This window comes from Caretta caretta, chromosome 18, assembly GCF_965140235.1.
Source record: "Caretta caretta isolate rCarCar2 chromosome 18, rCarCar1.hap1, whole genome shotgun sequence".
NCBI lineage: Eukaryota > Metazoa > Chordata > Testudines > Cheloniidae > Caretta > Caretta caretta.
Window position 1 is genome coordinate 12,595,245 of NC_134223.1, and position 18,478 is coordinate 12,613,722.

At 44.5% G+C, this 18,478-nt stretch overlaps 1 protein-coding gene across 1 annotated transcript in view; it reads right to left on the reverse strand.

Annotated features, from left to right (window-relative positions):
- Nucleotides 1-18,478, reverse strand: part of PEX14 (peroxisomal biogenesis factor 14) — a 105,703-nt gene that overhangs the window by 10,396 nt on the left and 76,829 nt on the right. Inside the window, exons 4-6 of the mRNA XM_048824777.2 lie at nt 13,818-13,940; nt 6,386-6,471; nt 830-932 (exon numbers count right to left, since the gene is read on the reverse strand). Coding sequence (XP_048680734.1) covers nt 830-932; nt 6,386-6,471; nt 13,818-13,940 — 312 coding nt within the window. The remainder of the gene's footprint in view (nt 1-829; nt 933-6,385; nt 6,472-13,817; nt 13,941-18,478) is intronic.

Consider the following 18,478-nt stretch of genomic DNA (forward strand, 5'->3'; position numbering starts at 1 on the left):
CCCAGGATGTAGTGAGAAAAGAAGGCAAGCCTCTTTTATCCACTTCCTCCACCAGCAGGTCCAGTTAGCACCCTCCCACCATCAGACCACCTGCCCTTTCACCCCATGATGGCAGAAACAAACTTGCCACGCTCTCTCTTCTGCCAACAGCTGGACACACATTTAGCACCCTCTCCTGGATTTCAAGAGAAATCTTCCCAGTGGAAAACTTCTCCTGGAACAGGAACTTGTGTCTGGATGGAGGGGGAACTGCCTACAGCTTTGGTGGTTTTATCTGGAGTTTCCATCCAGTAAACAAGTTGATAAAAAAAAAAAACTTTATTGGCATGACAGGTAACAGCTAATCTGGGCCATCATTAGGGCACTGGGTAATGAACAGGTGCCCTATGGAGTCAATAACAGAGAAGGTGGCTGGGGTCAGTGGAGGCACAGTAATTACAGACTCTCTTGACCTTGCTTTGGATTCTTGGAGGCAACGGGGGGGAGAAACCACCAAAAAAAAAGCCCCTGAAAACCTCAGAGAAGCAGAAATTAAAAATGAACTTTACAGCCCTCCGAAAGGCTGTCATTTTATTCCCCTTATTAATATTCTGAGGTTGGGAGCCTTTCCGTAAAAACATAATTAATTGAGGCCGCGCCGACAGTAAACAAGCAATTTCAAATTAAACCGAAATGACGGCAGCTTCATTTGCAAATGTGAACAGATTCTCAGAGCAGATAAATGAAGTCACCACATAAAGTGGAGATGGAGGGGGGGGTGTCGAGGTAGGATGGAGGATGCAGGGAGAAGGGCTTTGAGGGGCAAATTGATGGAGTCATTAATCTTTACCTGTCTGTGTCACGCTGCCACTCATCTCAGAAATGTTCGCCTCAATCCTCTGAAGTTGTTTTCTGTCTTCTTTGCCTCCCATGATGAGAGGGAGTAGGTATTTCTGCACAGAGCATGGAGATGTTGTTAAGAGATGAGGATATGCAAGGGGTTCCTTCTAACCCGCCCCAAGTACCTCAGAGCCGGCCAGACATCTCTACCCCAATCCCAGAAACTACCATGATCACAGATGGTGAGGAGAGGGGTCCCATGGAAGAAGGCATTCACATAAATCATAAAACAGGATGGCAGGACTTTTGTGCTCTTTTTTCCTGAGGTGCTGAGGGAGGGTCCTTGGATGTATTTAGGAAAATTCTCAGCCTACAGCCCCTTCCCTACCCCAATCCAGAAGGATTTCAATCTCACTGCACTCACCTCTCATGTGACTCTAAATGTACCCACAAGGCAGGAGATGCAGAGCAGGGAGAAGAGGGGAGCACAGATATGGAGGGGCTGGGGGGCATAAGAGTAGAGGGAAGGGGAAATGACAGAGAGTATAGAGACTGGGAGGCAGGATAGTGGCGGTAAAGAGCAGAGATCTGGGGAAATGGGAATGAGAGAGCAGAGGAGATGGAGCAAAGGTAGAGGGGATCTGAGGTAACAAGAATGGAGGCAGAAAGCCATGAAGGCAGGGGCAAGGGAGGTGCTGATACAGAGGTGTCAGGACACTAGAGGAGTGGTGGCAGCTCACTGACAGCATACCCAGTAGCGACTAAATCAAACTCAGCCTCCCCTGGTAGGAGATGGACTTGATCTAACACGTTGTAGCCATCCCTAATTACTGTGACCCCTTCTGGGGCATAGCACACTTGAACTGAGTGTGGAGCGTAACAAGAGCACATTCAGACATAGCATGATTGGGGCAAGAGGGATAAAGGAGAGAGGGGGTTAGCCAGGACACAGCAACAGCCTCAATTACAAGGGAACAGCTTGCCTAAGAGCTCCCTTGTATCCTGGCTTTTGATGTACATGCTTCCAAGAGACATATTCAAAGATACGGTTCTGAGACAGGCCTGAGGGGTGTGGGACAGCATCCTCCTCCTCTTGAACTAAGTGCTGTTGGTTATATAGAGATCTAGCTGTCTCTGCAGATAGCTATCATATGCATACACAGTCACTCTACTTTCTTCCATCCACCATTCTGAGAAGCAAGCTGCTTCTGATGACTCCCATAGAAAACAAAGTGCTATGAACAGACGCTTCTGTTCTGAACCTCCTGGAACACTCATACCAATGGCTTGGCAAGGAGTCTTTATTTTTGAGATAAGGACCACTAACACACAAGCACAAAAATCACATCGTCTGCCAAAGGAATTTATGCACCAGTTGCACTTGGGGAGCTGACCCAAGGCATCTTCGGCTCCCATAAGGGAACAGGGGCCTCTGCTCGATAACCAAGGTGTATTGTATGGTCTGGATTAGGGGTTGGCAAACTTCGGCCCGCAGCCCACCAGCGGATTACCCTGATGGGCCGCGTGCCAAAGGTTGCCGACCCCTGGTCTGGATGGAGAGGTGAAGAGGGGATCTGTACACAAAGAGAATGACAGTGGGATGCAGTCTATTGTCACCATCACTGAGACTGTGTAAGAAATTTTAAATAAAAAAATTGATATTTTTGTGGTAGTTGTCATTTTACAATAGCAATAAGGCCCTCCAGGCCAGCCTGTTATGAATCATAGAATCATAGAATATCAGGGTTGGAAGGGACCTCAGGAGGTCATCTAGTCCAACCCCCTGCTCGAAGCAGGACCAATTCCCAGTTAAATCATCCCAGCCAGGGCTTTGTCAAGCCTGACCTTAAAAACCTCTAAGGAAGGAGATTCTACCACCTCCCTAGGTAACGCATTCCAGTGTTTCACCACCCTCATAGTGAAAAAGTTTTTCCTAATATCCAATCTAAACCTCCCCCACTGCAACTTGAGACCATTACTCCTCGTTCTGTCATCTGCTACCATTGAGAACAGTCTAGAGACATCCTCTTTGGAACCCCCTTTCAGGTAGTTGAAAGCAGCTATCAAATCCCCCCTCATTCTTCTCTTCTGCAGACTAAACAATCCCAGCTCCCTCAGCCTCTCCTCATAAGTCATGTGTTCTAGACCCCTAATCATTTTTGTTGCCCTTCGCTGGACTCTCTCCAATTTATCCACATCCTTCTTGTAGTGTGGGGCCCAAAACTGGACACAGTACTCCAGATGAGGCCTCACCAATGTCGAATAGAGGGAAACGATCACGTCCCTCGATCTGCTCGCTATGCCCCTACTTATACATCCCAAAATGCCATTGGCCTTCTTGGCAACAAGGGCACACTGCTGACTCATATCCAGCTTCTCGTCCACTGTCACCCCTAGGTCCTTTTCCGCAGAACTGCTGCCTAGCCATTCGGTCCCTAGTCTGTAGCGGTGCATTGGATTCTTCCGTCCTAAGTGCAGGACCCTGCACTTATCCTTATTGAACCTCATCAGATTTCTTTTGGCCCAATCCTCCAATTTGTCTAGGTCCTTCTGTATCCTATCCCTCCCCTCCAGCGTATCTACCACTCCTCCCAGTTTAGTATCATCCGCAAAATTGCTGAGAGTGCAATCTACACCATCCTCCAGATCATTTATGAAGATATTGAACAAAACCGGCCCCAGGACCGACCCCTGGGGCACTCCACTTGACACCGGCTGCCAATTAGACATGGAGCCATTGATCACTACCCGTTGAGCCCGACAATCTAGCCAGCTTTCTACCCACCTTATAGTGCATTCATCCAGCCCATACTTCCTTAACTTGCTGACAAGAATACTGTGGGAGACCGTGTCAAAAGCTTTGCTAAAGTCAAGAAACAATACATCCACTGCTTTCCCTTCATCCACAGAACCAGTAATCTCATCATAAAAGGCGATTAGATTAGTCAGGCATGACCTTCCCTTGGTGAATCCATGCTGGCTGTTCCTGATCACTTTCCTCTCATGCAAGTGCTTCAGGATTGATTCTTTGAGGACCTGCTCCATGATTTTTCCAGGGACTGAGGTGAGGCTGACTGGCCTGTAGTTCCCAGGATCCTCCTTCTTCCCTTTTTTAAAGATTGGCACTACATTAGCCTTTTTCCAGTAATCCGGGACTTCCCCCGTTCGCCACGAGTTTTCAAAGATAATGGCCAATGGCTCTGCAATCACAGCCGCCAATTCCTTCAGCACTCTCGGATGCAACTCGTCCGGCCCCATGGACTTGTGCACGTCCAGCTTTTCTAAATAGTCCCTAACCACCTCTATCTCCACAGGGGGCTGGCCATCTCTTCCCCATTTTGTGATGCCCAGCGCAGCAGTCTGGGAGCTGACCTTGTTAGTGAAGACAGAGGCAAAAAAAGCATTGAGTACATTAGCTTTTTCCACATCCTCTGTCACTAGGTTGCCTCCCTCATTCAGTAAGGGGTCCACACTTTCCTTGGCTTTCTTCTTGTTGCCAACATACCTGAAGAAACCCTTCTTGTTACTCTTGACATCTCTTGCTAGCTGCAGCTCCAGGTGCGATTTGGCCCTCCTGATATCATTCCTACATGCTCGAGCAATATTTTTATACTCTTCCCTGGTCATATGTCCAACCTTCCACTTCTTGTAAGCTTCTTTTTTATGTTTAAGATCCGCTAGGATTTCACCATTAAGCCAAGCTGGTCGCCTGCCATATTTACTATTCTTTCGACTCATCGGGATGGTTTGTCCCTGTAACCTCAACAGGGATTCCTTGAAATACAGCCAGCTCTCCTGGACTCCTTTCCCCTTCATGTTAGTCCCCCAGGGGATCCTGGCCATCCGTTCCCTGAGGGAGTCGAAGTCTGCTTTCCTGAAGTCCAGGGTCCGTATCCTGCTGCTTACCTTTCTTCCCTGCGTCAGGATCCTGAACTCAACCAACTCATGGTCACTGCCTCCCAGATTCCCATCCACTTTTGCTTCCCCCACTAATTCTACCCGGTTTGTGAGCAGCAGGTCAAGAAAAGCGCCCCCCCTAGTTGGCTCCTCTAGCACTTGCGCCAGGAAATTGTCCCCTACGCTTTCCAAAAACTTCCTGGATTGTCTGTGCACTGCTGTATTGCTCTCCCAGCAGATATCAGGAAAATTAAAGTCACCCATGAGAATCAGGGCATACGATGAATCCAGTAAAGACCAGTAGCTCCTTCCTCAGCATCACTCTGGGCATTTATCAACCCCCCACACCAGCCTTTACAGTACTGAATGGACCAAGAAGGTCAGCATCATTGCTCAACATAGAGAGTCAGGAGCAAGGGGACAATCTGAACAGCTATCTAAGGAGCTACCTTGTGCAATCCTGGGACATACTCCCCATACTGACCCTCCCCAGGCCAAGGTAATTAATAAAAGGGAAAAATAAAAAGGATCAAGGGTGTTTAAAAGAACATTTAGCTTTAAAGATGGGCTTTGCCAAGCACATCAATTTGCCCAATTTAAAAAAACAACAACTCTTTAATAAACCAATTGTTACTTTCCATCTCATTCCAACCTCCCAAACACACACACTTGCAAGTGAAACATAATGTACCAGAGTGAGTGGCTGCTGCACTCCACTGGGGCTGGAGTCACTTGGCCTTTGCCCCATGCCTTGCTATACAACCAATGCTTTGGGTTCTCTCCCAACAGCCTCTATCATGTTACTCCATACAGAACTGGGGAACAGGTCTTTCGTGACAGAGAGTGAGAATGCAGAAAAATGCAGGGTGGGTGTGTATGTCTACACACTTGCTGTACACATCCACTGGGAAGCTGATAGAGCTGGAGTTAAAAACCTTCCCTTCAACCTCCTGACAAGCCAAAAGAGATGTGTCTCTAGTTCATAGAGTCAATGTGATCTAGTGGTTAAAGCAATGGACTGGACTCGGGACACCTGGGTTCTATTCCTTGTTCAGCCCCTGGCCTGCTGGGTGACCTTGGGCAAGTCACTTCATCTCCCTATGCCAGTTTCCCCATTTGAAAAAAATGGGGATAATGATACTGACCTCATTTATAAAGCACTTTGAGATCTGCTGATGCAAAGCAGTAGATAAGCGCTAGGTATGATTATTATTAGTGTAAGGGTATGTCTTCACTACCTGCCGGATCAGCAGGCTGCGATCAATCCCCAAGCACTCTCCCGTCGACTCCTGTACTCCAGCGCCGTGACAGGTGCAGGAGGAGTCGACGGGGGAGCGGCAGCAGTCAACTCACCACAGTGAAGACACCGCGGTAAATTGATCTAAGTACGTCAACTTCAGCCACATTATTCACGTAGCTGAAGTTGTGTAACTTAGATCGATCCCCCACCCTAGTGTAGACCTGGGCTAAGAGACCTGCTCACCACTTACTGCATTTCCACGTCAGACTGTCCATACAGCTCCACACATACACCCAAAGGAGAACTGGTAAGAGCAGCAGCTCCAAGGATTTCATCGCAACCAAGAGCCAGCATGGAACATGGGCAGCATTACCATGGTTGTTCCGGAGCACCAAGGCACCTTAGGGGAGTAGGGAGAACATCGCTTACCTTGTAGAGCTGGTGGAAGCCAAAGGCAATCCCTGCCATAATGATCGCCAAAGCACCATAGTCTCGCCATCTGGAGCCTGGAGGACCTAATGGCCAAAAGCAAGAGAGAAGCATGGTCAGAACTTGCACACAGCAAGGCCTTCAGGGATTTGCGTGCATCTCACCCAAACACTTAATTCAGGCAAAGGTGGGCAGGGTGGTGTCAACTCGTTTCCTAAAGCTTAACAAGGACTTCAGGGTAACTCCAGAGAGAGTGAGGAAGGGATCAAAATCACGCCGGCAATTAAGAGTCACATCAGCGATCTGCTCTTTTCTTGGAGAGGACCCTCAAATCTCTGCTGCATTGACCCTGGAAAAAGTGTTTGCGCTTGGTCTAGCCCACAAGAGCAAGTTCTGACTGCTTTCATAGATCACTGTTTCTGAAACTGGGGAAGGAGAAGAAATCTCAGGAAGTGGAGGTGGGATAGAGAAAGGAGCAATGTTCTCTGGAAGTGGAGGGAAACTCCTGGATTGGGGAAGGACGACTAAGTGGGTTTACAAGAAGAAGGAATACCTAAAAGTGTTCTGTGTCAGTCTTTGTGGATGGCTTCCTGAGAATACAGGCATGAATGGGGATTCCATGGCTTTCTTGGCTGAATTAAGACCAGGGGCCAAGGCATGCCAGCGGTAGCAGAGCCGTAATATGCACTAAGACAACTAGAGAAGGTGGGAAGAGGAGCGTGGGATACTTAACACACAGTTTTGCACAGAAGCATAAAGATTCAACAAAGCAAAGCAAAGATTCAGTCCGCTCCTCTCCTGCAAGCAGAATCAGAAGACACCTGTAGTTTTCCACCAGCTTCACCCTTTCACCTCCCCTTGCAGCTCCCATAACACTCTTGCTAAGAATCTTGTACTGCCCCTGGTTTTCATCAATAATAAAGAGGATGTAGAGTGATCTTTCCTAAAGTTTGGTCGCAGGATGTGGGCAGACACCAAAGAGGTGAAGGTTGGCAGGCAGCCTCTAACCAGACAGATCCAAATTTGCACGTAACCTACTAGTGTTTAGGAAACGTAGTCTCCCCTCCAAACTGCCAACTGGACTTCCAGAAGAGAGAGAGGCTTAATGGGTGGAGATAACTGGAAACCTGCCTCTCTTCTACCTTGCTTGCTCAGTGCTAGGGCCCTACCAAACTCATGGTCCATTTTGGTCAATTTCATGGCCATAGGATTTTAAAAATCACAAATTTCATGGATTTCAGCTATTTATATCTGAAATGTCACGGTGTTGTAATTGTAGGGGTCCTGACCCAAAAAGGAGTTGGGGGGGGTCACAAGGTTATTATAGGGGGGTTGCTGCACAGCTACCCTTATTGCTGCACTGCTGCTGACAGGGCGCTGCCTTCAGGGCTGGGTGCTGGCCAACAGGCTCCACTCTCCAGCCGCCCAGCTCTGAAGGCAGTACAGAAGGAAGGGTGGCAATACTGCAACACCCCTAAAATAACCTTGTGACCCCCCTGCAACTCCCTTTTGGGTCAGGACCCCCAATTTGAGGGTCTCCCCTGTGAAATATGTATTGTATAGGGTAAAAGCACACAAAGGACCAAATTTCACAGGGGGGAGACCAGATTGCACAGTCTGTGATGCATTTTTCATGGTCGTGAATTTGGTACGGCCCTACTCACTGCCCATGGAGATTTCCTGCTGCCTACCCCTTCTTGTAGGTGTCTCATTGCAGGAATTCTTCCGAAACCCCAGCCCCCCAGGCACCATAGATAGAAAATGTACCCATTAAGGAGGCATAATGGGAACCTGCTACCTTTGAGGACATGGTTCCCAGCATACCCACCAAGTGGAAATCTGAGTGAATCAGAAGAAAGCCTGTGCCACTTGAACTGGTAGAATGGATGAACAACAGTAGTCTGGAGAACTAAATGAGTGGGGAACTCTAGAACTCTGCTCAAGATGCAACACCCAGTTCTTAATAACACAATTTTTCTAATCTCATTTCTCAGCCCAAATCTCATCTCATCTCATCACAGCTAAGGCTGGAGTCAAACAAAAGGAAATCTAGTGTCACGCTTGGGGGTCAGTGGCTCAGTTGGGATTAGAACCCTGGATCTGCTTGGATTTCCAGTTCTCTGTGCTGAACCCCAGACTAAAAACATCATTCCATGACAAAATAACTCAATCGATGGTGAACTCCCAACCATAAAGGATTAATTAATCCCAGAGGTGCTATGGGTCCCAAATGTGCCATGTGCATGGACTCCCCTAGTTGTCCCCACCTACCCCCCCAGCTGCTCTGACCTCCGGTGGAATTAAGAGACACCTGTAAGTCCCTGTCAGCTTTGCCCTTTCACCTCTCTCATCTCTCCCTCTGTTCCTATAATGCTCGTGCTAAGAACATTTTATTGCCCCCTGGTTTTCATTATTAATGAAAAGGGACCAGAATGATCTTTCCTAAAGTTCAGAGAGTCTATAAAGACAAGAAGCTGAAATGCCATTTTACTCGTTTTAGAGATGTGTGAAACAATTCTGTCTTGTGGCAAAAAAAAAAAAAAAAAAGAGAGAGACAGAGAGAGAGAAAGAAAGAAACTAAACTGGAAAGGGACACAGGGAGGACTCTGCATCAACCATGTGATATTACAAAGAGGGGAAGGCCACACAGAATCAGAATTGTGCTTAAGATCCCCTCTCAGGCTCTCTCTCTACCAATTGTTATCTAAGCCCAGGATTGAGACTTGGAACTCCTGAGCTCTCCTACACTGACTTCCTTCTATGTTCTTGGGCACTTGCCAATTGCCTTGACTTAACCTCTGTGCCTCAGTTTCCCCATCTGTAAAATGGGAATAGTAAGACTTATGCTGTGAGGGTCAATGAGTTAATGTGAAGGAGGTGAAAAGAACTAAGTACTTCAAACCCTACTATTCAGTCAGAAACTGAGCAGTGCTTCCCTCGTTCGTCACTGGAGATACTAGACTTCCATCTGTCCCTCACCACTCAAGGTTTCCATATGCCCATATTGCACTATACCAAGACACACAGTTGTGCTGCTCTAGCTTCTATTCCGAACTAATCATGGGGAAGGAAGAAAAATAACACTTGCCACTTCCATTAAGTGTTCTATCAGAAGGTCTCAGTCCTTCACCAATGTTAAGGAATCTTCACAAGCCCCTGTGAGGCATGGAAAGGATGTTGCACCCTTTTACAGATGGGGAAACTGAGGCTCGGAAAGTTTAAGTGATCTTTTATGGTAGCTCATTTGCTACAGGCAGCTTCATCTATTGGACGGTGATAGCTTGATAAATATTTGCCCAAGGTCACACAGGAACTGTGTATAAAATCTGCACGAATGGAGTCATGGAGAGGGACGCAGACAATGTCTGGGTGATAAGCAAACAGCTTTGCACACCTATTTCAGAAACTCCCCCGAGTTTGCTTGTAATTAAGGGGACTAGAAAGGTAAAAAATATCTAAACCCAATTAATCATTTAAATATTTAAAGTCAGATTTTTGTCCTCACTCCCGGATTAGTGTATTTCATAACACCAGGAGCAGACAGCCTTTTTTTTTTTTTTAAACTGGGGGTTCATTTCAGAGCATGTTTAAACTAGTCAGATTGAGTGATGCTTCCAGCAACTAATCGCATGTCAAATAAAAGATATTTTATGTAATAAATTACCGCTACAAGTAATTCAAATGTCATTTATCAGTTTTATTATCAGTCAGGCAAAGTCTTGTTTCTCTATATTAATCAAAATCAAGCTTTTTTTTTTTTAAGCAGTTTTGACACCTCTTGGCAAAAATACAGGAAAGGAGAGATGGAATTACCCCCATGGAGAAGGGGTGAAATGGTATAGGAGGCACCAAGCTCAAAGACAATGACTGGAAACTTGAGGAATTTAATTCCCTCTGCCCCCAAAAGTTACTGTTGCTGCTCTAAAGCCAAACCAGGGATAGCTTCTACCTCTGGCAAAATCTATGCTATTTTTAAAAACTTACAAGGCTTTTTTTTTTTTAAAGTACTTATATGGCTAATAGCTATTGCCAATGAAAGATCAGAATTTACTCTACTGCCTCCACTCCCAGCACAATCTGTGCAGCAGGAGGTATTTAAATCATATAATTTGTTTCCTGCATCATCTCCTTCAGAACAGACGGCATTACCAAGAGCACAGGAGCCCAAGTACAATGGAATCTGGTGAGGCTCACAGGATTTAAGTTCAGCTCTCTGACTGGCCTTTGTCTCTTGAGTACTTTTGAGCACTACCTACAGAGGCGCTCAGATACTATGGTGGTGAGGGTCATACAAGAACACAGAGTAGATAGAGAATAGAAATGGGTTATTTCCTATACAGTGCAGCACCTGATGAATCTACCAAAGATTAAGCGGCTTGGTAAACTATCATGGAAACAACTGACCTGGGACAGATTTGGGCCTTTGAAGAAATATCCATCAAGCTATCACTGTCCAATAGATAAAGCTGCCTGTAGCAAATGAGCTACCTCAAAAGATCATCGGGCCAAGTCTGCAGGGACACTCTGTCCTGCAGCAGAGTGTAATCCGCCAGCCATAAGACGATTCATAGATTATTACTTGTGCATTTCCAACAGTGTGAAAAGCGCTGTATAGGCAGATATGGAGAAAGGCCTATATCTAACTAGACAACATCCAGCAAGGGAGGGGCAAGAGGAATGGCAAAAGCAATGCAACCAAAGGGTGAGGTTAGGCATGCATCTTTTTAAATTCACTATTATTCTTTTTATAACCATACTTTGAGGCTCAGTGCAAATACAAGGGTCTTCAAAGAAGCAATGGGGGGGAAGGACAGAGGGGTAGGACACTGCCTAAGATGGCCCCATTTGTGCTATTCCATGTGCTTTAGGATTGCTAGAGAACGTAGTGTTTGGTTCACATGTAGAAGACCCCGCACAGTTGCCAACCCCACGCAATCAAAAAGCAAAAGTCGGGTCATAAAAAAAAAAAAAAATCACAAGACTGGCTTAAAACTATGAGATTTAAAAAAAAAACCAAAACCCAACTTTTGAGTTCTTCTCATTTGCCTTCTAATTTTTGAGCCTTTAGGGGCCATGTTTTCAAGCTTGTCTCTGCAATCAGGAAAACTACAAACATACATTTTTTTAAAAAGCAGAGATTCTCACCTATTCGTAGAACTCCGAGAGCCAGGGCTCTAGAGGAATACCATATCGTTCAAAGCTTGTGATAAAGTTGTGAGGGCTGGCAACACTGGCATTGTTTTCCAGTTTACCCTATGTGCCTCCTCACTGCTTTGGTAATTTTAATGGGAATCTATGACATAAACAGAGCACAGACCCTGCCTGTACTGGATCCTGAAATGAGCTAGTTAAAACTGCACTTGGACACAGCTGTCACTAATATGGGGCTAAGTACAGTTTCCCTGACCAAGATAGAGAGGGTCTGGTTTGGGGGTTATTTTCTGTGACCATGATAGCTAGAGATTAGATCGAGACACAAAATTCATATTTCAATCCCCCTTCCCAAATGTCTGGAGGCACTGAAATTTGGATTCTTGTGCAGCCCATTACAGACAGCAAAGCTCTCATTCCAAACCTTCCTCTCGCCACACAAAAGTTCAAGATATGTCAGAATGAGGGAGGTCATTTTGGACCATCTCTAGTGATAGCCACATTGTGCCATAAACTAACCACTCCCGCCCAGTGCACGTCAGCACATGGGTTGTGGAACCATGCTCGAGTTCCGCCACTGTGTTTAAACAATGTTGTACCTAGCATGAGGCCTAAATAAAGAGCCAAGTTCTGTGCAAACAATAGAAATACTTTATGCCTCCTTCGGCAATAACACGACCACGTAGCACTTACATGGCGCATTTCATCCTAAGATCTGAAACCACTTTACAAAGGAGGGTAAGTAACATTAACCCCGTTTCACAGAAACGGTTCCTGAAGCACAGAGGTTAAGTGACTTGCCCAAGGTTACACACCTAAACCAGTGACAGAGCTAGGCATAGCAGACAAGTCACCTGACTCCCAGTTATGGGCCCTATCTGCTGGACCACAGAAAGGACATGGGTAGATGGGTGCATTACCTGCAACACCAGAGAGCATCAACATCATTGCAATAACACTGTTTTAGGAGCTACTGACTGGTAGGAACAATAACAAGCTCAGTCCTTGGTACTTGGTAGGTAAGTGAAGGAAGAAATGCTTTTCAAACTGCCAGCCACAAATATGAGCTGAATAGTTCCTCTTGATGGATTTTTAATGGTGTGCACATTTTGGTTTTTATTGTATGGAGCTTAGGTACATTTGCATTTTAAAACAAACCTAGCAAAAAGTATACGTAAATCTTAAGTCTACACAGATTCCACTGGGACTTTTAAAATGGTGTGTGTGTGTGTGTGTGTGTATTTTAATATAACAGCCATATATACATATATATACACAGTACACCCAAAAATTTTGCAGTCCTTCTTTAAGAATGGGGGTGTGATTGGATAACACTAGGTGTTTTTGAAGATAAATAAGCACCATTATTATTTATAATTATTTGTAATGCCATAGCACCCAGAGCCCCAATCACAGGTAGGGACTTGTTTTAGATTTTGCATACACACTAGGAAGACATAGTCCATGCCCTGAAGAACTTACATTCTAGTTTGCTGAAATTCTTTATTCACCTGTCTTAAGCAACTACTCAAGGGATCAATTATAAAAATCAGTCATTTATGGGAGGTAAGTCTTCCAATTAATATGGAGCAGAATTATACTCAGTACCTTTGTGGATAGTTTGTGATGGATTCCTAAAAGCAGGAGTTTGCCTAGTAAAGGTGAACTCTTGTACAGGTTCCATTGTAAAATAAATAACTTTTGACTTTTATAGCACCTTCTATCCAAGGACCTCATTCTACTATTCAAATATTAAATAATTAAATCTCATAAATCTCCTATGAGGTAGGGAAGTACTAGCCCCCAATTTTTTTTTTTTGGGGTGGGGGGGGGGGGAAATGAGGCCTACAAAGGTTAAGGGATTTGTCCAGATCTATACAGTGAGTCAGTGGCAGAGTTGGAAACAGAAACCAGATCTCTCTACACCATGATACCTAAGCATAAGCGACAACAGACTATCATTTACCACATTAGTCTGTGGACTAATATAGCTTGTACCTCAGCTGCCTTGTGTGACACCTTGTGATTGTGTCTGCTGTGTATTTATGTCACTTGCATCAACAATTAAAAAGTGTATTTAAAGTAAGATCAGGGGTCTGATTCTGACAACAAGTGGACTATTTGCTAGAAACAACCACCGCAGATTCCACTGTTTCCTGGGATTCAGCATTGCAAGCTAGTATCGTTAAAGGAGCACAGAGGTAAGGAAGCAGATAGGGAATAGGATAGCAAAATCATTGCATAAAATGATAGGACCAGGTGCTTTCAAGAGGCTACTTACTGTACGGCAAGAGGTGAAGGGGCTGCGTTGGCACCAGCTGTGTGGAAGGACCCAGAGACTGTGGCTCATCTGTGGTAGTGCCCGACTGCTGGAAAGCCAGGTCAATTTCTTCATCCGTCAGTCCTGGGGGAGAAGAGGAAACGAGATCAGTTTAGCATCTTTACTCACTTGATGCGCCTGTAATTAAATCTGCAAGCCTGGCAGAACCCTTTCAAGCTGCAGAAGGATTCTGGTAGTGATTCGAGCAGCATCGCCTCCCCGATTTTGGATTCACTAAAATCACTCCCTCTCTTCTCTCAGTTGCAATTTAACCTCAAGCGACAGAATATTAGCCTCAACGCTGCTTCCAAATGTGGCTCATTCAATTTCCTTAATTTATCCTTGAGTTTATTGCTGCTTTGGAAGTAGTTTTCTATTGCAATTCTCCATTCTTCCCCCGAAAAAAGATACCATCAACTGCAAATGTGGCTCATTTTAATCTGTAATGGTGTAAAAAAAAAAAAAAAGAGGGGAAAAAACCAACAATAATGCATGAAAACAGACAGGGAAACAAAAAACTAATTATTGGGTTAGACGACTAATTAGTCTAGATCGTTTCCAAAGACGGGAATAATTTGCTTTATTTTATGACAAATGTAGAAATAAAAAGAAAAAATCAGGACTGACTGTGATTAGTATGAATGGGACACAGAATGAAAGGAGGAAATAAAACTAACAAAACAGATCAAAACAAGGCCAAGCTCAAACTTTCAGACTAGCACTGTCCCAGCCTACTACTGTCTGATTATATTGCCCGAGGCCAGCCTGGTTTTTATTTCGCACATCGCTGTAGCCAAGCTGCACACATGGTACATTGTGGTGCAGTCTTTCCTGTCACTGGAAAATGTGAAGGTGCCCATCTGTAAGTGGCCACAACATATGGAGAGAATTTGCCCTACGAGGGGAAAGAGAACAGCAGCTGAAAGATTCATGATGACCAGCATCTGTGAAGGAAGCAAGCACAGCTGGATGGCTTTTTCAACAGGAGAAAATGTGCTCTAGCAAAAGATTGTGGTGCTAGGGTGGAGACTGTGATGTGGGGCCTGGGAGAGTGTGTACTGTCTGTGGAATGCCATACACTGCACACAGAATCAGGAAAAAGGCCAGGTTCCTGCCCTGAGGAGCTTACAATCTAGCTCAGGCACCCCCACCACCACACGGGATAGCAGTGCTTATGCAAGAAAGTGTTGAAATACTGGGAGTGAGATGATCAGAGTAGCCGGGCTTGCAAAAGAAACAAATTTCAAGGGGGCTGGGATCTGGAGGAGAAGAGAGGGGCAACTTGGCTCTCAGAAAGCAGTTCCAAGCAGACAGGACGGCAAGGAAGATGGCATGAAGCTGAGAGTGGGGGGAGAAATCAGAGGGAGCACTTTCTCTCAAGCATGAGATTAGCAGAGTACTGCCACATGGTTATTCTTGGTTCTATTGGCAGATAGAATGCTTGGAACTTTCCCCCTAGAGCACTTAACATCATGGTGAGGAGTAATATAGGACACATCCAGGATTCTGAGAGCATTACTCCTGCTTGGAGAAGTTAACCTAGGATCTGAAATTTGACCGCATGTTCTGCATCCACACAGAACAGACTAATCCATAACACAAACAACACTGCAAGAAGTAGGTGTTTGAGGCGATCTCTGGACAGCTACTTATTAATGCATAGCACTGACAACGCTTCTGATCTTCAGAGGGTTTTATATTTATTAGCTGATCTTCATAACACTCCTATGAGTTACGTTACTTATTATCATCCCAATTTTACAATGGGAAAACCGATGCACAGAAAGGTTAAGTGACTTGTCCAAGGTCACAGAGAGTTGTCAGTGTCAGAAACAGGATTATAAATCTGAAGTTCCTGGCTCCCAGTCTTGTGCTTAGGCAACACACACACTCTCTCTCTCTCTCTACCTGTGTTGGATGCATGCCTCATCAGGGCAGAGACTCAGAAAGAGACACATGAAAAACAAAGAGAGATGGTCTACATCAACTCAGGCTTCTATTTTAAAGTCCCAGTAGCAATATTTATGGTATCTAAACCATGTTAGAAAGCAAAGTCCTAATAAGAAAGGAACTGCTTTAACCAGTTCATAATTATCCAATAGAAGAGAGAGCATAAGCAGATGCCAGCATTGTAGATCACCAGCAACTGTGGAATTTTATAAAGCTGGAGCCAGACACACAAGCCAATATTAGCTGCTGGCTGCAAATGTGGCTCTCTCTAAAAAGGGGCATTTTGTTCTATTTCCATGCAAAGGTAGCAGATGTGATAACATTTAACATTGAAGAACATACAATTAGTTATGAAGGATACTTTGTCCTTGAGATCTTTGAGCTATGAAAAGAACAGGAAATAATGCTCATTGTTTCCCGCCCCCTCAATTCTCAGCCTGTTTGGGAAAAAAAAAAGTTTTACAGATAAAATTTCTTGCATTATTCTGGTCATGCCCACTAATGACACGATAGTGTCACTATTTCCATTACAAAATCCTGTTTTAACAGGGAAGGAAAAACTCATGTGAATGGTTATGAGATATGGAGCCTTTCATATCTAGGTTGCTGGTTTGAATCCAGCACAAGTTAGGAGTGAGTGAAAGTTGCTACCATCCAATGGCTATTCTGTGGCCTCCATGAAGTAGCCTCATTCACATTACTAGTCGACAACAAATCTCTGCATCTCAGAAAACACTACCAAATTGGTCCCCCTGTTAATAAGCAGAGGACAAGATTATAACAAGCAGAGACTGAACACTGTCAATCTGGCACTTTTCACAAACGCTAACAAAAATGTACAATATATTTGAAAAAGTCTTTTCTCAGGAGTATATAATTTAGCCATCAAAGTTCACTTTGGACTGAAATTTGCCTCACATACCCCAGTAGCAATTTTTCCAAACTCAGGTATGTCTAACTTTGTTTTCCAGGCTCGGGAATGCAAAAAGTTATATCATTAATATAAGGACATGGGAATTTCTGTACCAGATCAGACCACTGGACCATCTAGCCCCCGTGTCCTGTCTTGACTTACCATGATGGCTGGTCTGCTCTTTATTAAACAAATTCAAGTAACTTGACCTCACTCCACCTATGTCTCTTCTGGCTTGCCTAAGCCAAAATGAAGCCAAGGGTCTTGGTACTACCCAGAGACAATACTTCAATAGAGCCTATCAGCTACTTAGAGAAGAGAAAGTGCTGGTGTAAGTGACACCAGGTCACTATATTCACCATGTATCATGGCAGAAGAATATTTCCACTACTTGGCTGCTCTTGGGTTGGTGCTGATTCATGGACAACAAACCTCATCAGCTTCCACCATTCGCCTCCCACCACAACTTCCACTAAGAATTTATAGTCCTTCATCACAGCAGCATCTAAAAAGCATTCACAGTCTTGTTCATTTCTCTTATCTAGTATGAATTTAGCAACCCAAATATAACACAGTCTCTCTTGGGCACACAACAGTGCCACAAAATCTAAAGCCTTGTGCTTAATAAGATTGTCTTTGGGGACAACTGTGTCAATAGAATCATATCAGTATAATAGAAGATTCCCCCCTCCCAACCCTCGCCTCCCCCCAGTTTGAAAGGCAAACATTTTAGATCTTCTGGAGTTGCAGCAAGATCAAGACCATGCAGAATCCAAAAGGTTAAAAGGAACAATAAAGGAAACTGCCAATTGTAAGTGAATTATATTTGGCTTTGAAAGCTGAGCCACGGCAATATTATAAAAGGCATCTCTTTGCGTTGTTTACCATCACCCTGACTAATGCAGGCCTTTTTTTTTGTTTTAAATAATCTCATGCAAATTAGACACACACTTCCTTCTAGTTGATTGCTATCTGCAAGGAATAATCTAACCACAGAGGGTACTGAGAAAGGACTGAACTGAGAAGGATGTAAGGAAACTGTCTTCACAGCCCTACAGAATGCAAACCTCCCCCACCTCCCATCTCTGGTCCATCTATCTCATACCTCCTTAGAGCCACAGCTTTTGTAAGAATTAGTCATAATTTTCATAAAGTCATAAAATTTTCTTTTTAGGTCTGAGGGTGTTGATTTGCATTATCTGACACTCAACAGTGTTTTGCATTCAGATGTTCTTGTTGCCTTTCTCTCAGGAACTTCACTATTGTTGCCATTTCCGATTTTCAGGAAAACCACCCAGCCTCTGTAAATTGTAGCTAAACACAGAATCAAAACAAATTAGAGAATGAAGCAGGGAGGTAAAAGTCCCCTTTGCGCCTGGGATATCATGTTGGAAGCTCCATTGCTTGGGACTTTTAAAATTATACTATCTATCTACAAAAAGAAAAGGAGGACTTGTGGCACCTTAGAGACTAACAAATTTATTTGAGCATAAGCTTTTGTGAGCTACAGCTCACTTCAGCTGTAGCTCACGAAAGCTTATGCTCAAATAAATTTGTTAGTCTCTAAGGTGCCACAAGTCCTTCTTTTCTTTTTGCGGATACAGACTAACACGGCTGCTACTCTGAAAACTCTCTACCTAGACTCTTTTATAAAATCCATTATCGTAGTACCTGAGGACTTCACACAAAATAAAACTTTTATTCTTGCAACACCTCTGTGAGGGAGGGAAGTATTGCTGTCCCCCCATTTTACAGTTGG